Source organism: Notechis scutatus, chromosome 1 (assembly GCF_049901735.1).
Source record: "Notechis scutatus isolate UNSWTSFEM ecotype Mainland chromosome 1, rNotScu1.2, whole genome shotgun sequence".
Taxonomy (NCBI): Eukaryota; Metazoa; Chordata; class Lepidosauria; order Squamata; family Elapidae; genus Notechis; species Notechis scutatus.
The window spans coordinates 114,785,461-114,804,756 of record NC_142009.1 but is presented as its reverse complement, the minus strand read 5'-3'; the positions used below and the strand labels follow the sequence as shown (position 1 = coordinate 114,804,756).

At 36.0% G+C, this 19,296-nt stretch overlaps 1 protein-coding gene across 1 annotated transcript in view; it reads left to right on the top strand.

The window, feature by feature from the left end:
* Positions 1-17,835, top strand: part of SPACA1 (sperm acrosome associated 1) — a 30,274-nt gene extending 12,439 nt beyond the window's left edge. The window contains exons 6-7 of the mRNA XM_026666496.2: positions 14,342-14,462; positions 15,773-17,835. Coding sequence (XP_026522281.2) covers positions 14,342-14,462; positions 15,773-15,971 — 320 coding nt within the window. The 3' untranslated portion in view covers positions 15,972-17,835. The remainder of the gene's footprint in view (positions 1-14,341; positions 14,463-15,772) is intronic.
* Positions 17,836-19,296: the final 1,461 nt, after the last annotated feature.

Genomic DNA, 19,296 nt, shown 5'->3' with positions numbered 1-19,296 from the left:
TCAACAACCAGGTTACTAACTTATCAACTGCAGTGATTTACTAAACAACTGTGGCAAGAAATGTTGTAAAATGGGACAAAACTCACTTAACAAGAGAAATTTTGTGCTCAATTGTGGTTGTAAGTCAAGGACTAATTGTATTACAGAGGAAAATTGTAGTGATATAAGATGCAAGACAACTTGCAGCTGTCATCTTGCGTTTTGTACCCAGAGTAGATAATAATTCCAAGGCTTCAAATGAAACTTCCAATCAACATGAAAAAAAATGCCCTCTTCTTTTGAAATAATGCTGTTCTTTTTCTACTGTAATTATGGCTTATTCTTAACTATGATAGATAGGTTTTTTTTTAGAAAAGCTCTTGAAAAAGCTCTTATGTACACTGAACTTATGCACTGAAGACAAATTCCTTGTGTGTCCAATCACACTTGGCCAATAAATAATTCTATGCCACTCCATGCCAAAAGCTGTCATTTGAAAAAAAAACAGCATGGAAACAATTTATATTGTCTCTTTGTAAAGAAGACAAGTACATGCAGACTACAATGAGAACATATATATTATAGTGAGTATAAAACAATGCCTTTAATTATTGTGTAGAAGTAGACATTTTATTCCTTTAATCTCCATACCTCTTTTAAAGCCTGAGAGTTTCATCTTGGTTTGCATTTACCCATCTTACTCATAATTGAAATTTGTAAAGTAAGAATCAACCTTGACAATTTGTAAAGTAAGAAACAACCTTGATAACAGAAAATAGAATTGAAATGAATGTTCCAACTCTATTCTGTTACTCTGTTTCTGAGACAGTATTTCGTTTAATATATATACTGTAAGTGTGCTATTGTTTACTTGATATATTTTAAGCTATGTGAGTTCACCGTGGTAATGAAAATTGTATTGTTTTTAATATTGGGTAAATCAAACCTTATATTAAATTGACTTCTGCTGCCAATGGCAATTTTGCTTCTCTTGCTCCTACATATAACCCATATGTTGTATATTCTAGAGAAATGAGACATAAAGTATAAAATTCATTTTAATAATGTGCCGTGAATTCTCATGTATGTTGATAAAAAGTAGGGGAAAGAAACAAGGAATATTGCTTAAACCGAACATTGCTATATTTTTATCTGCCTTTTTTATACATAGTTACTAAGGGGGAAGATTTATATGATCTGAAGAGAAACCAGTAGTTATACATAACTACTAAAATGATTTTTTATCCTTTTCTTTAAAAATAATATATAAGTTGACTCTTTATTCCTTGTGAGGTTGATCTATCTCCCAAAGTAGGAGTACTGATTCTCTTGTCAGGAAAGTGATATTATAGAATTCATTTAATTTTTATTATCTTTTTTTCCCCTTGAGTAAAGGCTATGGATGCCCTATTTTACTTGATGTAAAAGAAAAGTAGAGACTATTACTATTTATCCAAAGGAAGGCACTGAATTTAAGGCAGAGGCAATCTTCCTTTTATTGATAAGGAAGCTCAGTAGTATAAAATTTTTTTGTATGTGTTTATAAACTTTTTTCCTTTGATCTTTTTTTTTAGAAATCTGCCTTAAATTCACATTCTAAAAAATAAAGATTAAAATAAAAGTTTATAAACACATACAAAAATCTTCATATTGCTGAGCTTCCTTATAAATAAAAGGGTGTTTGCTAACTTGCACTAAGAATTAGGATAAACTGACTAGCCATAAGAAATACTTTTTAAATTGTAGGGGCAGGAAAAAGGAATACTAATGATTACTGATTACATTTATATGCAGTTTAAAGCACCTCATTTGCAAGATTCTCACCGATACAGAAAATAAACACTTCATCTATTCTTTCTTATATAAACCACTCACATATATTCATGCATACGAACACATAATTATGAAGGAAAAAACTGCAGAAATCTGATTTCAGCCATCTTAAGCTTGCTTCTCCCTCCCTCCCTCCCTCCCTCCCTTCTTTCTTTCTTTCTTTCTTTTTCTTTCTTTCTTTCTTTCTTTCTTTCTTTCTTTCTTTCTTTCTTTCTTTCTTTCTTTCTTTCTTTCTTTCTTTCTTTCTTTCTTTCTTTCTTTCTAACTCAAGGCAGGCAACATACCTCATACTCCATCCTCCTCCTATTTTATTCACAATTACCCGATGGTTAGTGAGTTGGACTGAAAGAGATTGATTGCCTCAACATCACCCAACCGGCTTTCATCCATAAGGTGGGACTAGAATTCACAGTCTCCTAGTTCCTAGACCAGCACTTTCATCATTACACCAACTCTTCCACTTGTTCATGTCTGGTTCAAAACACATATGCTTTGTCCAACTATAGATCTAAATCATGTATGTTTGGTTTGTGCAAATGAGTCTCAGTAGAGGCATTTTAGGGTGAGAAGCGGTTAAGAAAAATAGTAGCCAGCAGTGAAACCAATAGGAGGTAAGAGAAAGGAAGGCACTGTAAGACTACAGAGAAGAGGCACAGAGAGACCAGTTGGATGAGATACATTTGAATTCAAGTATACTGATTAAAGGAAAGCATTGGCAGGATGTGGGATTTTAGTTTGGCTGAAAAGTCGCCTGTGCAAAATGGTCCATTCAAATATCTGATGAGCCAGAACGTGACTTTTCATATACAAAATATGCTTTCCATTTTGTTTCGTGGTTGAAATAAGAAATTTAATCAGTAATCAGCAAGTAACAAGATCAGTTATGTAAATTCCAGTGAGTTAGATGGCTTTGACTTCCAGGAAATTAGGACTGCTTACTCTGTTCAGTTTGTGTATTAATCTCATCTTCATATCATTCCCCCACAATATGAGTTTCTACCATCAGCCTCTGTGATGATGAGACACCATCAGTTGAGGTTCATAATTTATAGATAGTGTTTTCATGAATAATAGTGGTCCCTCATTGCAAACATTCATCCTATACTTATAGACAGCAATAAAGAGAGCAAGGCTGGGCCTTTTCTTGCTTTCTTGCCTTCCTTTCCATCATTCTATCCGTCCAACCCTTATGTTTGCATCTTCTATTCTTGGTGATAGATATGTACAATTATGATTTTCCCTGAATTCATAAATGATTATTTAAGACAAAACGCTCCTTTTTTCCAGAAAGTAAGGGCATTTTTTTCTGGCTTATGGCTATTCATGGATACTTGAGGAGGTGAGCTTTGCATGCATACCGTTTCACAATTTTTGATGTATTTTTTTGAGCTATTATAGTTTTGCAGCATTTATATTTCCTATATTAAAGTTGTTTTGTCTCCTATCAGCCAGTCTTATTGTCAAACAGTCGTAAACAGTCATAAAGATATCAAAAAAAACCAGCAGCATGGTATTTTTAGTTTAAGGTTTTCTCAAAGGATTCTGAGAATGGATTAAAAAAACTGAGTTGGCGGGGGGGAAAAATCTTATTAGCCAGCTCTCCCCCATCCTTTTATAGGTTCTGTTTTGCTGCTGTTAGTGGTAGTTTTCCTACCATTAGTGCCCCAATTTAATGCTATCAAGTAGAAATGCAATTTGGACACAATTGCTATTTTGTAAATAGAGTCTTCTCTTAGGATGAAGAAAGTAGAAGTGCAATTGTCTTTTATTTGCACACGTTAAAAACTAGAGATAAAAAACATTCTTCAAATAGTTGGAATAATATAAACGAAGTATCATTTTCTTGCACATCAGGTACAATTCAGAAATTTTCATTACGGATTTGGAGACAATAGGGCAGGCAAATGTAAAAAGCACATCAACTATTATGAGGAATCTTTCAGTTTTGAGGTGGATTTAAGAATAAAACTAGTATAGTGTGAAGCTTTTGGACAAGGTTTGTTTTCTGTGTACCAATTTTATTTTTTTGCGTTCACAAGTATCTTCAACTTCTAATCATGTATGGCTCAGAAACTGTCAGTTTTAAAACTTTGTTTTTGTTAAACATGAGTTACAGCAACTGGATTCTGTTGCAAAACACAAATACTTCTAGAATAGAATAGAATAGAATTCTTTTTTTTTTTTTTTGGACAAATTTTATTAATTTTTAAAGACATACAAAACATAAATACACAGAAACACAAAACAAAAGCATAAAAAATCTCTTTTCTGAAAGTTGCTTAGTCCCGGGTTAAAACTCTTGGTACAGACACAAATTCAAATTCATATTCATTTTACATACCATTCCATATCTTATTAGCATTTTCAATTTTCTATATAACTTCTCCCTTTTAAATTTTCTCAATTTTATTTTATTTATCTCCTCTCAATTCGAATCATAATATTTATTATTCTTTGTCTGTTCTATTTCCAGCTATCCATTTATCTTTCTTCTTTGAAGAAAACTTCTCCTGTACACTAATTGGAGTATGATGCCTTTATCTCTTACCCCTATATTTATAATACTTAATATAAAATACATAGCTTACATTGGGATTCTGTCTGGTACGTTCTAAAATTATACAGTATTATCAAAACCAATACAAATCTATTCATTAATATTGATATTCATTTATATCTTAAACATTTAGCACATTACTTTTCAGTTAAATCACATACTTTTATGGGAGCACCTGTTTTCCATAGTTATTCCCCCCCCCCCACATCACATATTATAGATCATTATTTCATTATGATGTTCCCCCTTCTCCTACTTCAAATCTCTCATTTCACAAAAAGTTTCACTAAGATAACATAGTCTAATCATTAATATTAACAATCATTTATATCTTAAACATTTTACCCATTTCAGTTAAATATCATGCCTTTGTGGGAACACTTATGCTTTCCAAAATTATTTCCCCCCCCCCCCCCGACATCACATATCTTAAATCATTGTTTCATTGAAGTACTTCCCTTTTCTTAACAAAAATTTCACTAAATTATACTAAATATTTTATCACATTTTAAATTGCATATTATTTCCAATTTTCTATGAATATTTCTAAGTACAAATGTAGAAATACAATCTTATGTACCTTTCTAGAATCCCTTTTTCAATAAAATTTATCCATTATCTCTAAAAAACTTTTGCTTCTTTGCATCTTGCTCCCCACCATTAAGGCTTCTCATCCCTTCCTTTCTCCTTTGCTTCTTCTTCTCCTTGTCCTCTTTACCCCCTTGTCTCTCCACCCCCCTTTTATTCTGCTTTCCTCCTTTCTGTTGTTTCCTAACATAATATCCCCTTTTCACCTTATTCTTCTCTTTTTGGATTGTTTTTCCAGGTCTTAAAGTCTTCTTCTCCTTTTTCTCTTTCTTTTTTCCTTCCTCGACCAAAGTCACTTGTTCATCAAAGATGGCTTCTTCTTTGTCCCAATCATCCTGTTGCTCATTCAGCTTTACATAAGTACAAACCGCCATTTCTAAAAATTGAAAAAGAGTGCCAAGGACATCTTTCCCTTCTTGCTTTTCTTTTTCATATTTTTGGTGTACAAGTTTCAGTCCATCCACAAGTGATGCCATTATGTAGAGAAAAAGTTTTTCCAAACAACCACCCCAAGTGCTTTTAATCAGAAATAATTATCAGAAGTTCCAAAATCACCAAACACTCCAAACAAGCTGTTTCTTTTAAATACTTTCTCCTTCTTCACTTTCTCTTTCTGGGGTTAAAGTTTAGTCACAAAGTTCCCTTTAAAATATATCTTTTAGAAGTCTTATTGATGTTTAGTAACTCTTTAGAATTCTGGGCAATCTTCTCCTTATTTTCAAATTTTGCTCCAATTTTTTTTTCTTCTCCCTTCCCACTCACAGCCAAAAATATTTTTTTTCCCTTTAAATGTTCAGAAATCCTTATCCCTTCAGCATTCAATTACCTCCAATGCAGGTTTTCGGATTTCTCTTATGATTCCATCTGCTGTCACGTTAGGAAGGAGAGTGAAACGAAAAAAAAAAAACTTTCCCTTTTAGGATATTCGCTGCTTGTAACTCTCTCTGGAAACAATGTATCCTTAGCAGCCTTCAAGATTCCAGGGCACTTTCTCTTGCCTTGTCCCGGTCGAAAGCCACTTTCATAATTCTTCCAACTTTCTCCCTCCTGCACCAGCTTGTCCGGCTGCAGGTTTCTTCGAGGCGGCCATTGCTGACCGCCGCTCCTCTGCCTTGGGAAAAGGGGGTTCTGCTGGCTGGGGAGGGGGTCTGCGACACCCCCAAGCCCCTGTCCGGATCCCCCCTGTCTTCAGCTGCTGCTACGGGGCAGCTATATCCCCCAGATCCAAACGGATCGGGGGAACCTTGGCGGCGAACGCATCAGGGATCGCACAGTATCGCGAATCCCTGCCGCTGCTGAAACCTTGCAAACCGGAAGTCCTCAGAATAGAATAGAATTCTTTATTGGCCAAGTGTGATTGGACACACAAGGAATTTGTCTTTAGTGCATATGCTCTCAGTGTACATAAAGAAAAAATAAAATTAATCAAGAATCATAATATACAACACTTAGTGATAGTCATAGGTTACTAATAAGCAATCAAATCATACTAGGAAACAAATAAAACAATATAAATTGTAAAGATACAAGCAACAGGATTATAGTCATAAGTGGGAAGAAATAGGTACTAGGAAGGATGAGAATAATAATAATAATACAGTTTTAGTAAATAATTTGACAGTGTTGTGGGAATTAGTTGTTTATCAGTGATGGCATTCAGGGAAAAACTGTCCTTATGTCTAGTTCTAGAGTTATGGGCCAGGAAATTGCTTTGCATATCGGGATATACGTACTATGGACATACCCCATCTTTATAAAAAGTCACTCCTGAATACTCCACCTCCCTCCAAAAATTTAGGATGGAAAAAACATTATTTTTGCTAATATGTGAGAATTTTTTAAAAAAGCCTATGCTGATACTACAGATTGCTGGAGATCTGTCAGTAGATCTTGATCTACACTACTATTGCCTATACTAACAGTTATACCTAGTAGAACTAAACTAAAACTCTTTATATTTTTAACTTTTCCATCATCTCATTAATAAATGAATTTGGTATATGGGCTTGTTGTCGCACTGCTGCTCTATTTCATACACTAGCCTATTTTGGTGTGTAACTTGCTTTTGACAAAACCAGTGACATAAGGCAGTTTATTCATGTTTTCTGATAATAGTTCTGCGGGGGAAGCTGTGTGTTGTAAGTGAAAGGGATGATTCTTCTTATCTTGCCATGTGAGGAGAAAGCCAGACAAGAGTCAGAGTGTGCTCCTTGTTCTGCCACCCATGTGAGTGAGTGTGTTGGCAACAACAGGGGAGGAGGTGGAGGCGGCAGCTGGCCAGTTTTCATAAATGGCAGCATCTCCCACATGAACATGGCACAGTTGGCTGTGCTGAGGCAATTCCGCACTCAGTTTTCATTAATTCAGTCCATTTCCTTTGCAGGCAAAGGCTGTTGCTTTGCAACATTTTGCCCTGTAAAACACATGTGGCATATTAACTAGATTTGTCATTATCTGGAATGATCTAAAGAGGTTCAATAATAGCGATAACATCTAAAGAACACAATATTCAGCCGCTTTGCTGTTTCTGCCGAGAAACAAAATATTTCCCTTTGCCTTCCACAGATGACAGCTGTCCCAGCTCATAATTTTCAAAGAAATCTTCTCTCTCCCCTCCCCTTGGATTAATATCCACACAGGATTCCTTTTCCTAGAGATACGAAGTCTTCAAATACTCAAAAGTTTTTTTTTCTCCTACAGAAAAGGAAAAGTATTGTTCCATATCACCCTGTAAACAGGATATGTAAGACCCAAAATTTGGATTATCAAAGTTAAGAGTTTGCACCATAGCAAAAGATAATGTAAAAACAAAAACCTTGTAACCATGAACAAGAAAGAGAATACAGTGCATCCTTCAGACCTGAAGGTGATCAGTTTGAAGTATTCCTGCTATCTTTATCACTATTATCAGGTGTCAAGTTGCTAAAATCTTTTTTAGAACTTTGGGCACAAGTAGAGTAATTTGGGAAAAAGCCCCAATACAAGCCTCATATAAAACACACTAATAGTATCTGAACTAATCATAGCTTGAAACCTTTTTTTTTTAAAGTAAGAACTACCAGATCTGTGTTGCTGCTGTAAGTTTTGGGATAAGATCTAATTTGAGAAGGTTCTTATACTCTTTTTAATGTTTTCCATAACATCCTCAATAGGGAGGTTTTTTTTTTTTTGTTACATTGTGTATATTGTACAAGTTAACATTGGAGCTAAACAATTCTTAACTGAAATTCTTAACTACTGTATATGTTTTGCTGGAGCATATTTTCAAGTTTAGGGAACAAATAACAGTATTCAGACCCCTTCTGCTCTTGTGGTAGCTTCTGACAAGTAGCAGAGGAGAATTGGCTTCTGCTTTCCTTATTCTGAAGATAATATTCTAAATATCTTTTTAAGCTATTATATTACTGGAACAGAGCAAAGCTCAAATGAGAGTGACCCATCTCTTTATTTGCAGCAAAATCAAAAATAATCCTGATTTGCTCATTTTCCTGGTTTGCCAGCAGCATTTCACTAACATTGGCTGGTCTCAGAAATCTCAGCAGGATCATATATTTGGTTAGTATTTTGATGAAGATCCCCAGGATGATTTCTGGGCTATAAGCTAGACTGAGAAAAACCATCCAGGAAGGCATCTCCATATTGTAAGGAAACCATATAGACACTCCATGAAATCATTATGAATTGAGTACAACTTGAAGAGAATTTTGGCTTGTATTCTCAATTTATATATGCCTGATGCTATTTCCACATCTTTGAATCACAAGTATGTTTTTCCCTATCACCCTGGTCTTTGATCTCTTACCACCATCCTTTCAAGCCTCAGTTTGATTCATTGCACTATGGAACCCCAAACTTGTTCTCCCAGGCTCTGTTGTATCTAGTGTATATATCAGAAAAACTCAAATAGTGTTTGTACTTCCTTATTCACTTATAGAATGTTTGATGAGAATGTTGCATATTTGATGAGTGCATATTACATTTTCTGCAAAAGGACAACCAAAACCCCCCCCAACCCCCGGAAAAAACAAGAACAGACCCCCCCCCCCGGGAGGGGAAGAGGGCCGCAGGAAGGAGGGGGACCGGCCCGCCGCCCCCCCCCGCCCGACAACGGCCCCCCCACGAGCCCCCCCGCCCCCCGGGCGGGCGCGGCGGGGGGGGGAAGAGGGCCCCGAAAGGAAGCCCAAGAAGAGGGGGGGCCCCCCCCCCCCCCGAGCAACCCCCCCGACCAAAAGAAGAAACCCCCCACCACCAAAAAAAAACTATACTTATGTATTGAGGTCCAGAAATAATTTTGTCTGCGTGCACAGAACAAGTTTATTTGTAAATGTTACATTTACAGATAAAAGCCACCAATCTTAACAGATTTCCATATCACATGTAAGAAATTAGAATAGAGTTGTATCAATTACAGTTACACATACAGAAATTTATCATATGTGATACATTTGCCACAAAGGGATGTTTGGGGAAAGGCCACAGTGACATCTACTCCATGATAGCAAAAATTCATTAAAATGTAACCATTCTGTAACTATTTAATATGAAGCAAATGAAACCTTTGAGTAGATGATGACACAACTCCTAATAATTAAATTTATTTTAAATTTTATTTAGTATTTATACTAGACAATAGTGCAAGTACCATTAGTTTTATGAATAAAGTCAAATGGCTTAATTGTCTACAAATGTTTGCCTCTAAAAAGAACATTCAGTTGATTTCTTGATTCTACCCTACCTGCCAAATTGTTTGAAAACCTTTGAATCAGAAAGATCCTGTATTATTTAAAACAGAACTCATAATGACTATAACGAACATTTCACAGGTGGGAATCAGCAGGTTCTCACCGGTTTGCTTGAACCGTTAGTTAATTCCTTATGTAGTTTGGAGAACCGGTTAAACATAAAAGTGCAAGAGAGGGTTTTTTCTTCTCTCCCTTCAGTTAATAGCTCTGGGCAGACAGCCAAAAACCACTTAAAAAGTTGCAGCTGGAATACAGCCAATACATGCTGAATCAAGTCAATAAACAACAGAAACTGACAGTATTAGGGCAGGGAAACCCATCAATCACCCATCTAGGGGTGGGATTAACCTCTTCCCTTCAGGAAGGACAAGATTACAAGCATTTTCATTATAAAGAGTATTAAGTAACACTTCTGTGATCAGTTGATACTCCTAGGAGTTCCCCAAGACCTTTTATAACTGCTGCAGTGTTGGCTACTTCTTGTTTCTTCCTGGGGGAGAAGTTACAGGAGGGGACAATGATGCAGCTTGATCATACAGGATGTGAATTTAATGCATATTTGCTCCAGCAAGCTGTATTGCTTCTGCTGTGAAACATCCAATTTAGAACATAGAGAACATGGTCCTTTCCAACTCTGTTATTCTATTCTAAATATTGGAACAGTGCTATTTTATTATGTTATTTTATTGTGAGTTGGACTAAGGAGAAATTTCCTAAGTGTGAGACCAATCAAGTTGGCTACGCCCACCCAGTCACATGTCCACCCAGCCACACCCATCCAGTCATTAAGGACAGAGAACCAGTTGTTAAATTATTTGAATCCCACCACTGGAATACTTTTTCTACAATGTAGAATTCAACCTGTGATTACCCTGTTTCTCCAACAATACGGCCTCCCCCAATAGGAAGTCCCAGCATGTTTTATAGGCATGAAAAAAAAAATAAGACCCGGCCTTATTATATGAGAAACATGGTATTAATATCTTTGTGTATGTTGCAATCCCTGAATACGTTTTAAAGCAAAAAAAATAGGAATAGGAATTTTCTACTGGTATTTTGCTTCTGTTAAAAATGTTTATTATCAAGTCAACAGCACTGATGATTATCTCAAGGGAGAGATTCTGGCTTCTTACTGGTTTCTAAATAGCTAACCAGACTATTGGAAGCCAGATGATTACGTGGTCCTACTGTGCCATCAGAGAATTGTGTGGCTCTAACAAGCATTGTGACCATGAATCTAGAGAGTGAACGTTCATAGCCTAATAAATACAATTGTTATGATTAAAGAAAAAAAACATCTATTAGGTGATTACCGGTTGTATTAACATTCTTAGGGGAGTAATATGTAGGTTGAACTCATTGATTCCTGCTGAATGAAAAGGACTATACCTGTTGTTTGAGCCAATGCAAGCTTCCCTCATCATGTTTCAGGAGAGCACTGTGAATCTAGTCTGGCAAGAAATAGCTTTTTGCTATGGTTGTAATCCAAGTAATATTTTGCAGTTGTAGTTTGCATTTTAAAAGCCATTCACCCAACAATTAATCATAAAATATGATTTGTCCAATCAAATCTGAGCTTTTCTCACATTTTATATGAAAAACCTCCTAACCTAATATCCTCCATATAAACTTAGAACACAACTGCCAGAACTTCCGACCAGTTTATTCAAATACATTTTGATGTATTCGATTTATATAATTCCTAATTATATAAACATGCTAGGCTTGCAGCATCTTTTGTTACCAAAACATTTTTATTAGTTTGTTTGGGGCATCTTTAATAGATGAACTACTGGCCAAAACATGAAGTGTTTTCAATATGCAAATGAGATAATAGTGACTTACAACGTTTCTGTTTAATTTAAAATAATGCAGTCTTTCATGTATTTGCAGTATCACTAAAATAATGATATTACATCATCCGTGACTATCCTAAGATATATTCAGTCAAAATTAAGATTAAAGAAATTAGATTTTAACTGTCAAAGAACCTAGATAGTTTGATAGCTGCAATTGTTATTTTTCGTTTGGTATTAATCTTACATAGAAAAGATTACAATAGTTTTGCTTCAGGATTATAAAACTTCGGTTGGTCTTTGTTGACAGTCTTCAGGAACATGGCTTCTGCTGATTGAAGAGCAAGTAACAAACAAGGAGAAACTTGACACAAACATAAGTGAGAAACAAGGATATGTTTGCCATAGGACAGAAACAACACCTCAGTTGGGAGGGGCTGAATTCAAATGATATTAACCCTGAAGAAGCATTTCAGTGCAAACTGGAAGGTATTGGATGCTATGCTTGGGAGAAGATAAAAATACAAAAGAGATTGAAAAAGAGCTATGAAAGAAAATGAGAGGGGGACCAGGGAGGAGGCTAAAAAGTAATACAACGATAGTGGAGAGTTTTGGAGATAAAGCCAAATGTTTTGCTGAAGCAATGGTATGACAAAGATTGCATTTTAAAAAATCCATTGAAAGGGAAGGGGGCTTGTGGCTTTCTGCATGTTGCTGAACTCCATTATCCAGCAGGGCTAGGCATCACGATGAATAGTCAAAGGAGAGTAGAAGATGTAGTTGGAGAACTTTATAGAGTATTACCTTAATCTCTGCCTTATTGGAAGATTGGACGGTGTAAGTAAGGAAAGCTTAGAGCATAGATTGGTTAGTATTTGAGTTTCCAGTTCTCATTGCCCACAAACAATAGGAAAACAGAGCAAGTGAGCTGATCTTTATTACATTAATGAAGGGTCATAAACTAGTTGGTCCAAAGGCCAAATGTATTCCAGGCAATTTATAGTTCCAAAGAGTTGCGCTGTAGCCTAGAACAAGCAGGGATATCAACTAATGGCATACAATGGAGTGTGTGGATGACCTTAAGAGGATGAGGGGAAAAGATGTTGCCCAAGAAACGATCGGACAAGAGAGGCAGGAGTGCCCACTGGCTTAGTGGTCAGAAAAAGAAACACCCACTCTAATTTATCAAGCAGTTAAAAGTGGTGGTGGAAAGTTTGTATCTTCAAACTTGCAAGATTACACTTAATGTAACCTTGTAATAAAGTAGGATTACCTCATCTAGCGGTGTTTTCTGTCTGGTTTACCTGAAAGGGCTGACAGGTATAACTACTTCTCATGTGCTTTCCCATACGCACCTACACATACGCACTTAATCCATAAAACCTAATGATGCCCCATTCTCTCCCTTACACATTTGTTCTATTCATATTCATATGTCTAATTAACATACTACCTCATATATGCATGTAAAAAGGACAGAGAACATAATTGTTATAGTGACTTCTGAAAATGAATCATTGTGGAATGTTTTAACCTTAATCATTACAAAGGGCAGAGGAAGCTGTCATCTGTAACCAGTTGCTGATTAGAAAAAGGAAAGTACTTCAACAGAGAGACACGACCTGGTTTTAAATCTAGTGGGTTACTTAGTAAGCCCCCAGAAGGTTTATTTGATTAGGAACAACTACTGTAGACCTGAACTAAATTCATATTTTAAATGTGAACAATTATTCTTCAGACATAAGAGTAGAAAACAAAAATAAAGATTTTATATCCAGTCTGGATACAATTATTTTGGTCCAATATGCTCAACCAGTATAGTATACTACTATAATTTTTTATTTTAAGTTTCAGGCATGATCTTTGAGGTGTTTAAATAGAATAATTAAAATGTAGTTTAATCTGGTTAGAGGATAGAGGAGTATTTCTTTTAGTATTTTTTGAATGTCATCTAGTAATTCAGTCTTGTGACAAATGTGTGCTATTAAGTTGTCATTGTGTATCACCATCTTAAAATAACATTTCAAGAATGCCATAAATAGAGATGTTCAGATAAAAACATCCAGTATAGGAAAGTATATTTTTAACATAATAATGACATGCAAAAATTTCCTTTGTTGTTATTTAGTTCTGTACTAATCATTAACTTGGAAGTATAGCACTTTCCACAATTTACCTTACTTTAGCATTTTCTGTGTTAGAATCATTCTTTGTATTATATAAAGAATAATTCCAATAGTCATGACTTGAACTTCAGCTTTACTTCAAATATTATGTATTGTTTCGAACTGTCAGTATTTTATTTACTTAACCCACCTGAACCTCACACTCGTTAAAATGTTTTATGTAACACTTCACAGGACTATTTAAGTCAGTTTTTAAGGGAAATCTTACTGCAAGCAATTGTATCTATTTATTTTTCTAGTTTTCCACACGTTCTTTTGAATTATTTCTGCTGCTATACTCTTAATCTTATCAGAGTGAGGCAGCTTTTTTCCAACTATTTGAAGGTCAGTTTTGCCTAAGAGTGTGTGTCTTGTTATTGATCTTACTATTAAAAGATACTCCTTTATATGTCTTGCTGTATCACAGAAACTGCACAATTTTAATTGAATTTCCTTGTTCATTTGCCGTTTAGAACTGTTCAATCAATATAAAGCAACCTATGATAGTGTAGGTGTACAGCTTCCTTTCTTTGTACTTTTGAAATTTTCATAAAATACTATCTAGCCCTTAAAATGCATGGAAAATTAAGATCCTCTTTTCTAATTTTCATCTAGTTTAATTTTCATGCAGTTTATTTTTATAGCAGGCATCACAGCAATGAGAATTTTCTTTTTCTTTAGAGCTGGAAACGAGACGTTTCAAGAAGCCAAGTACAGATATCGTATTGGTGTTTGTCCTCATAACTGGCGTTATAGTCTGTGTTGGAGTTATCTTTGCAATAACCTTCATCATTCTTAATTGGTAGGTAGAGCATACCTAAATTTTAAGTGCATTAGGATTTGCACTTGTAACAGTTAACATACTATCCCTCCTCTCTCCAGAAGCAGTGCTGTACTCAGGAGAGAGGTAGGATGATGTGTGAACTCCAGAAGGTAGTTGCAGTATGTTCAAGTACAAAACAAAAACACTCATACAGACTTGTTTCTCTGGCAGATAAGAGAGAGAACAAGATTTCTAGCACTGCCAGATGCTTTTAATTGAGATGAAAAGTCTTGCACATGCGCACATACATACATAGTCATGCATACACACATCAATGTGCACAAAAACTCATGCACAAAAACTACTTCCTTAATGATAGTCCTTCTCAGAATTTCAAAGCAAGTATTTATAAGATCAACCTTCCTCGGAATGCAGATAGAGCTGGTGTAACCTATAATAGAAATTTCTCAAAGAGATCCAGGAGAGGCATGACACTATGCTGAACATTAAGGAGATGGTTGAAAAAGAAGAGGAAGTAACTTGACCATGAGTTAGGAAGAGGATGTGTGCTCACCATTGAAAATTCCATGGCAGAAAGCATACAGAAATGCAAGAAAATTAAAAGGCAAATTAGCAAAGACAGAAAGGAAAGAGAGAGAGAGAATGTAAGAAAACCAAGATAGATCAGAAATTCAAATATTAGAACTATATGGTATAACGTGAAATATGGCTGAGTTATTATTTTAACAAAGTTACATTAAATAATATACTTACTGTATATCTGGAAACTCCTACAAAAATGGTTGGATTGAGAAATTGGATTTCTCTGTTTTTAGTTAAATAGTTAAATCCATGGCTCAGTAGCTGAGCACATTTTTTGAATGGCACGTGATTCAAGTTTACACCCTAGCATCTCCAGTTAGAATTGAGAGAGATTATGTAAAATGTGTTTTGTTTTGCTTTTTGCCAAAGAGTATGCTTAAAATTTTAGGGGGACTGAAGATAATAAAATAAATTAGCTAACATATTCATGATCATGATTGGGTCACCCTCACCCCTCTGCCCAATTTTAGAACTTACATTTCTGTTGTTGTTTGTTCTCAATCTGAAAGTAGCAAAAACTGCTGCCCATTTTTAACAGTCATGGCTAGATGATTTCTGAGGAGTGCAAAAAAAAATAAGATTTGGCTACCCAGTGTGATAGTGCTAAGCTAAAACAATTATAAGAAATGTACCTACAATACAGGGAGAGATTCCTTTTGCTAATTTTGTTAATAATAGCGTATCTAAAGTATCTAATATCTGGTGACATTTGCTCAATTATTGTTTGGATGTGATTTTTATTACAGGGCTGCTGTGAAAAGTTTCTGGCAGACAAAAGTTTGGAAAAATAAGGATGACTTAGGTTCAGTGAGAACATCCATGGGGCCGGCAAACACAGTCGAAGCATCTCAGGTGTCACAAGCAGAAGCCTCTGTACAGGAACAAGGTTCCTATCAGGAATGGAATGCAGCAGGTGGAGAAGGAGAAGGGGAAGGAGATAATTAAAAGAAAGAGGAAAAAAAACTATTTTATATCGAGATACTATATTAAAAGATGCCCAAAATATTAAAGAGTACCACTTCTAAAAAGTGACTTTTGCTGCTTTGATGAACATTGCTTTGAAATGTTGAAATAATGTGGTGTGAAACTGTAGGAACCAGATTTAAAGGTAGATTTCTGCTGTTACGATTAATGTGTTTCACCAAAGGTTTTGCCTTTCTGGGTTCTTGAAAACCAAAAATGAAATATTTTAATAAGGAGTTACCAAACTTGCAATAAATAAATGGCACTCTGATTCTAAATATTTATTTTGTTGTATCTTTCTATGATGTATTCATATTTTACAAAATGATGACAGTAGCTTTACTGATATATGTGATATTTTAAGGAATTTATGACTTATGTACTATATGTGCATTTGGCTCTATGCCAGGGCAGACCTTTGTTCCTGATTGCTGTTAAATTCACTGCACTATTCTGCAATTATATTTAGCAGTCTATGAAAGACTTTTTAATGATGTGACATGTTAAAAATATTTTTGGATATATGACATGATGTCATCTTATAACAAGCTTATGTATTGCCCACATGATATAGTAAACATGGAAGAAGGATTCACATACAGAGTTAAACAACAATAAACATTAAGCATAGATTGTACCAAAGGTGCTTTTTCAGAGGTAACTGGACTTTCTTGTTTTTCTTTGAAGACGTTTCACTTCTCATCCAAGAAGTTTCTTCAGTTCTCATCCAAGAAGCTTCTTCAGAACTGAAGAAGCTTCTTGGATGAGAAGGGAAATGTCTTCAAAGAAAAACAAGCAAGTCCATTTGCCACTTGAAAAAGCACCTTTGGGACAACCATGATCTGGATGACTGAGAATCTCCATAGATATTAAGCATAGGTTGTTGAGCTGTTGTGCCATGGGTCAAACACACGAAGTCAAAATGACTAGGACCATACATTATGCCACATTTCCCCAACACATGTTACTATTAAATATAATAGAATAGTGTGGTTAGCATCAAATCATGTTCAAGTCCACGGTCAGTTATTACTGAATGACTTTGGATTGCTTACCATCTCCATTCAGCCTACCTCAGAATTGTAGAGATAACAGTTGAGAAAGAGCACTGTATTTACTGTAGAGTGCTGAGATCCTATAACAGGGCTGTCAAACTCACAGCATTGCGTCACGTGATGTATCATGACATTTTTCCCCCTTTGGTAAAACGGGGGTGGATGTGGCCAGCGCATGACACATCTGACCTGCTGGCCACAAGTTTGACACCCCTGTCCTAGAAAAAAGGCAGGACCTAAATATAAATCATAAATTGTAGAATTCAGATAACTTATTTTCAGTTATCCATATACTGTAAATTTGCATGTTTCTGGTGTCAGACAAAGGGATTAGACTATGAAGATGAGGGGTATTTTTAGATCAATTTGAGATCTTTACAATTATGTCGCCAGAAAAAAAATTAAAACTGTGTAAACTTAATTATGAATAAGGTAGGACATCTTAAATATGCTACAATAAGTAGCCATTGCTGAATTTTAAAAGGCCCAGAATAATTAATAACAGCTTAAAAGAGTTATACAGTACTAAAGATATAGAATTGGTTATGGTGTACATCTTCTTTAAACATTCAGTAAATAAATGTGAGAGTTCCCTGAACAAAGTAACCCTTACTTATTTTTCTTCAATTCAGAAAGTGATGAAAGTCTTCTAAATGCATCCCCTGTAATTCCCTAAAGCACTTGTCAACTGTTTCTGTACATTTATTTTTAAGAAACAAAATTAACGTTATTGGATATAAAATTCTACATTTAAAAATGACATGTTGTTTTTCCCTAAGCAGACTTTGGCAACCAATAAAAATACATTTGTATTCTGAAATGGGCATGGTTTTCTTGTGTCATTTAGTGCACGAATTAGAGCAACCTAAAATTAGAATTAGAAGAACTTTATTGTCATTGTACAAGTACAACGAAACTGTGGATGCACCCCAGCAAAACTGTTCGCAATACAATAAAACCAAAGCACTTAAAAATGAAGATAAGAAAGATAGAGTACCCACGTCTCCATTTGCAATTTGAGAGTACAGTATCTACGAATATGCACAAAATATACATCCAACAATCCATCTGATTGAGAGCCAGTTTGTCATAATGGTTAAAAGTGCAGGACTAGAATGTGGATGGCCTTGGGCCGTCACTCTCAGGGAAAATAGCAAATGTCCTCTTTTAAAAAGTTGCTAAGGAAACTGAAGAGTGCAGAGTGATTCAAAGATATATATACATAGTCCTCAGTTAAAAACCATTCTCAGTGACTGTTTAGAGTTACAGCAATGCAGACAAAGGAACTGGTCCTCAGAATTCTGCTGTCACACTGTCCTTGTGATCACCTGATGGTGATCTGGATACTCCTTCCCCAAATGATATCCCAGCCAAGAGAGACAACAGCTCTGACAAGAAAATGTGGGAGTCTGTGTTACATTCCATCTGGAGATCTGTGGGTTACAAAAAGCTCTTGCAGGCAGGTGTGCTCACCTGCACAAAGGGAGTTTGATTTCAGTCCATTCCTATTTTGTCTGAGGGTGATATCTCCTTTCTGTTTTGCTCTTTTGCTTGGGAAATCTTTTAGTAAAGATCTTGCATTCCATCTGGGGGGGGGGGGATGGCTGAGTGGTTAAACACGCTGACCTTGATAGTCCAGGTTCGAGTCCTGAGTACTACACAATGGGGTGAGTTCCCATTCCTGCCCCATCTCCTGCAGTTCAAAAGCATGCAAATGCAACAGAGGTGGTATTCAGCAGGTTCTGACCAGTTCTGGAGAACCGGTAGCAGAAATTTTGAGTAGTTCTGAGAACCAGCAAATACCACCTCTGACTGGCCCCACCCCCATCTATTCTCTGCCTCCCGAGTCCCAGCTGATCGGCTGGGTCTTCTTTCGTTGCCCTGTACAGGGGAATGGAGCTGGAAAGCAGGTTAGTGGGGTGGGAAGGGAAGGGGATTTTTACAGTATCCTTCCCCTGGAGTGGGGTGGGAATTGAGATTTTACAGTATCCTTCCCAGCCGGCCACGCCCACCAAGCCACGCCCACAAAACTGGTAGTAAAAAATGTTGAACCCCACCACTGATCAATGCAAGTACATTAAGAGGTACCACTTCACTGGGAAGATAGCAGCAATCTGTGCGCCTTTGACGTGTAGCCATGCCTGGCCACGTGACGTTGGAAAATGTCTTTGGATAACGCTGGCCATAAAGAAATAGAGATGAGCATCGTGCTGTAAAGTTGGACATGATTGGACAGGGAAATCTTTATGTTT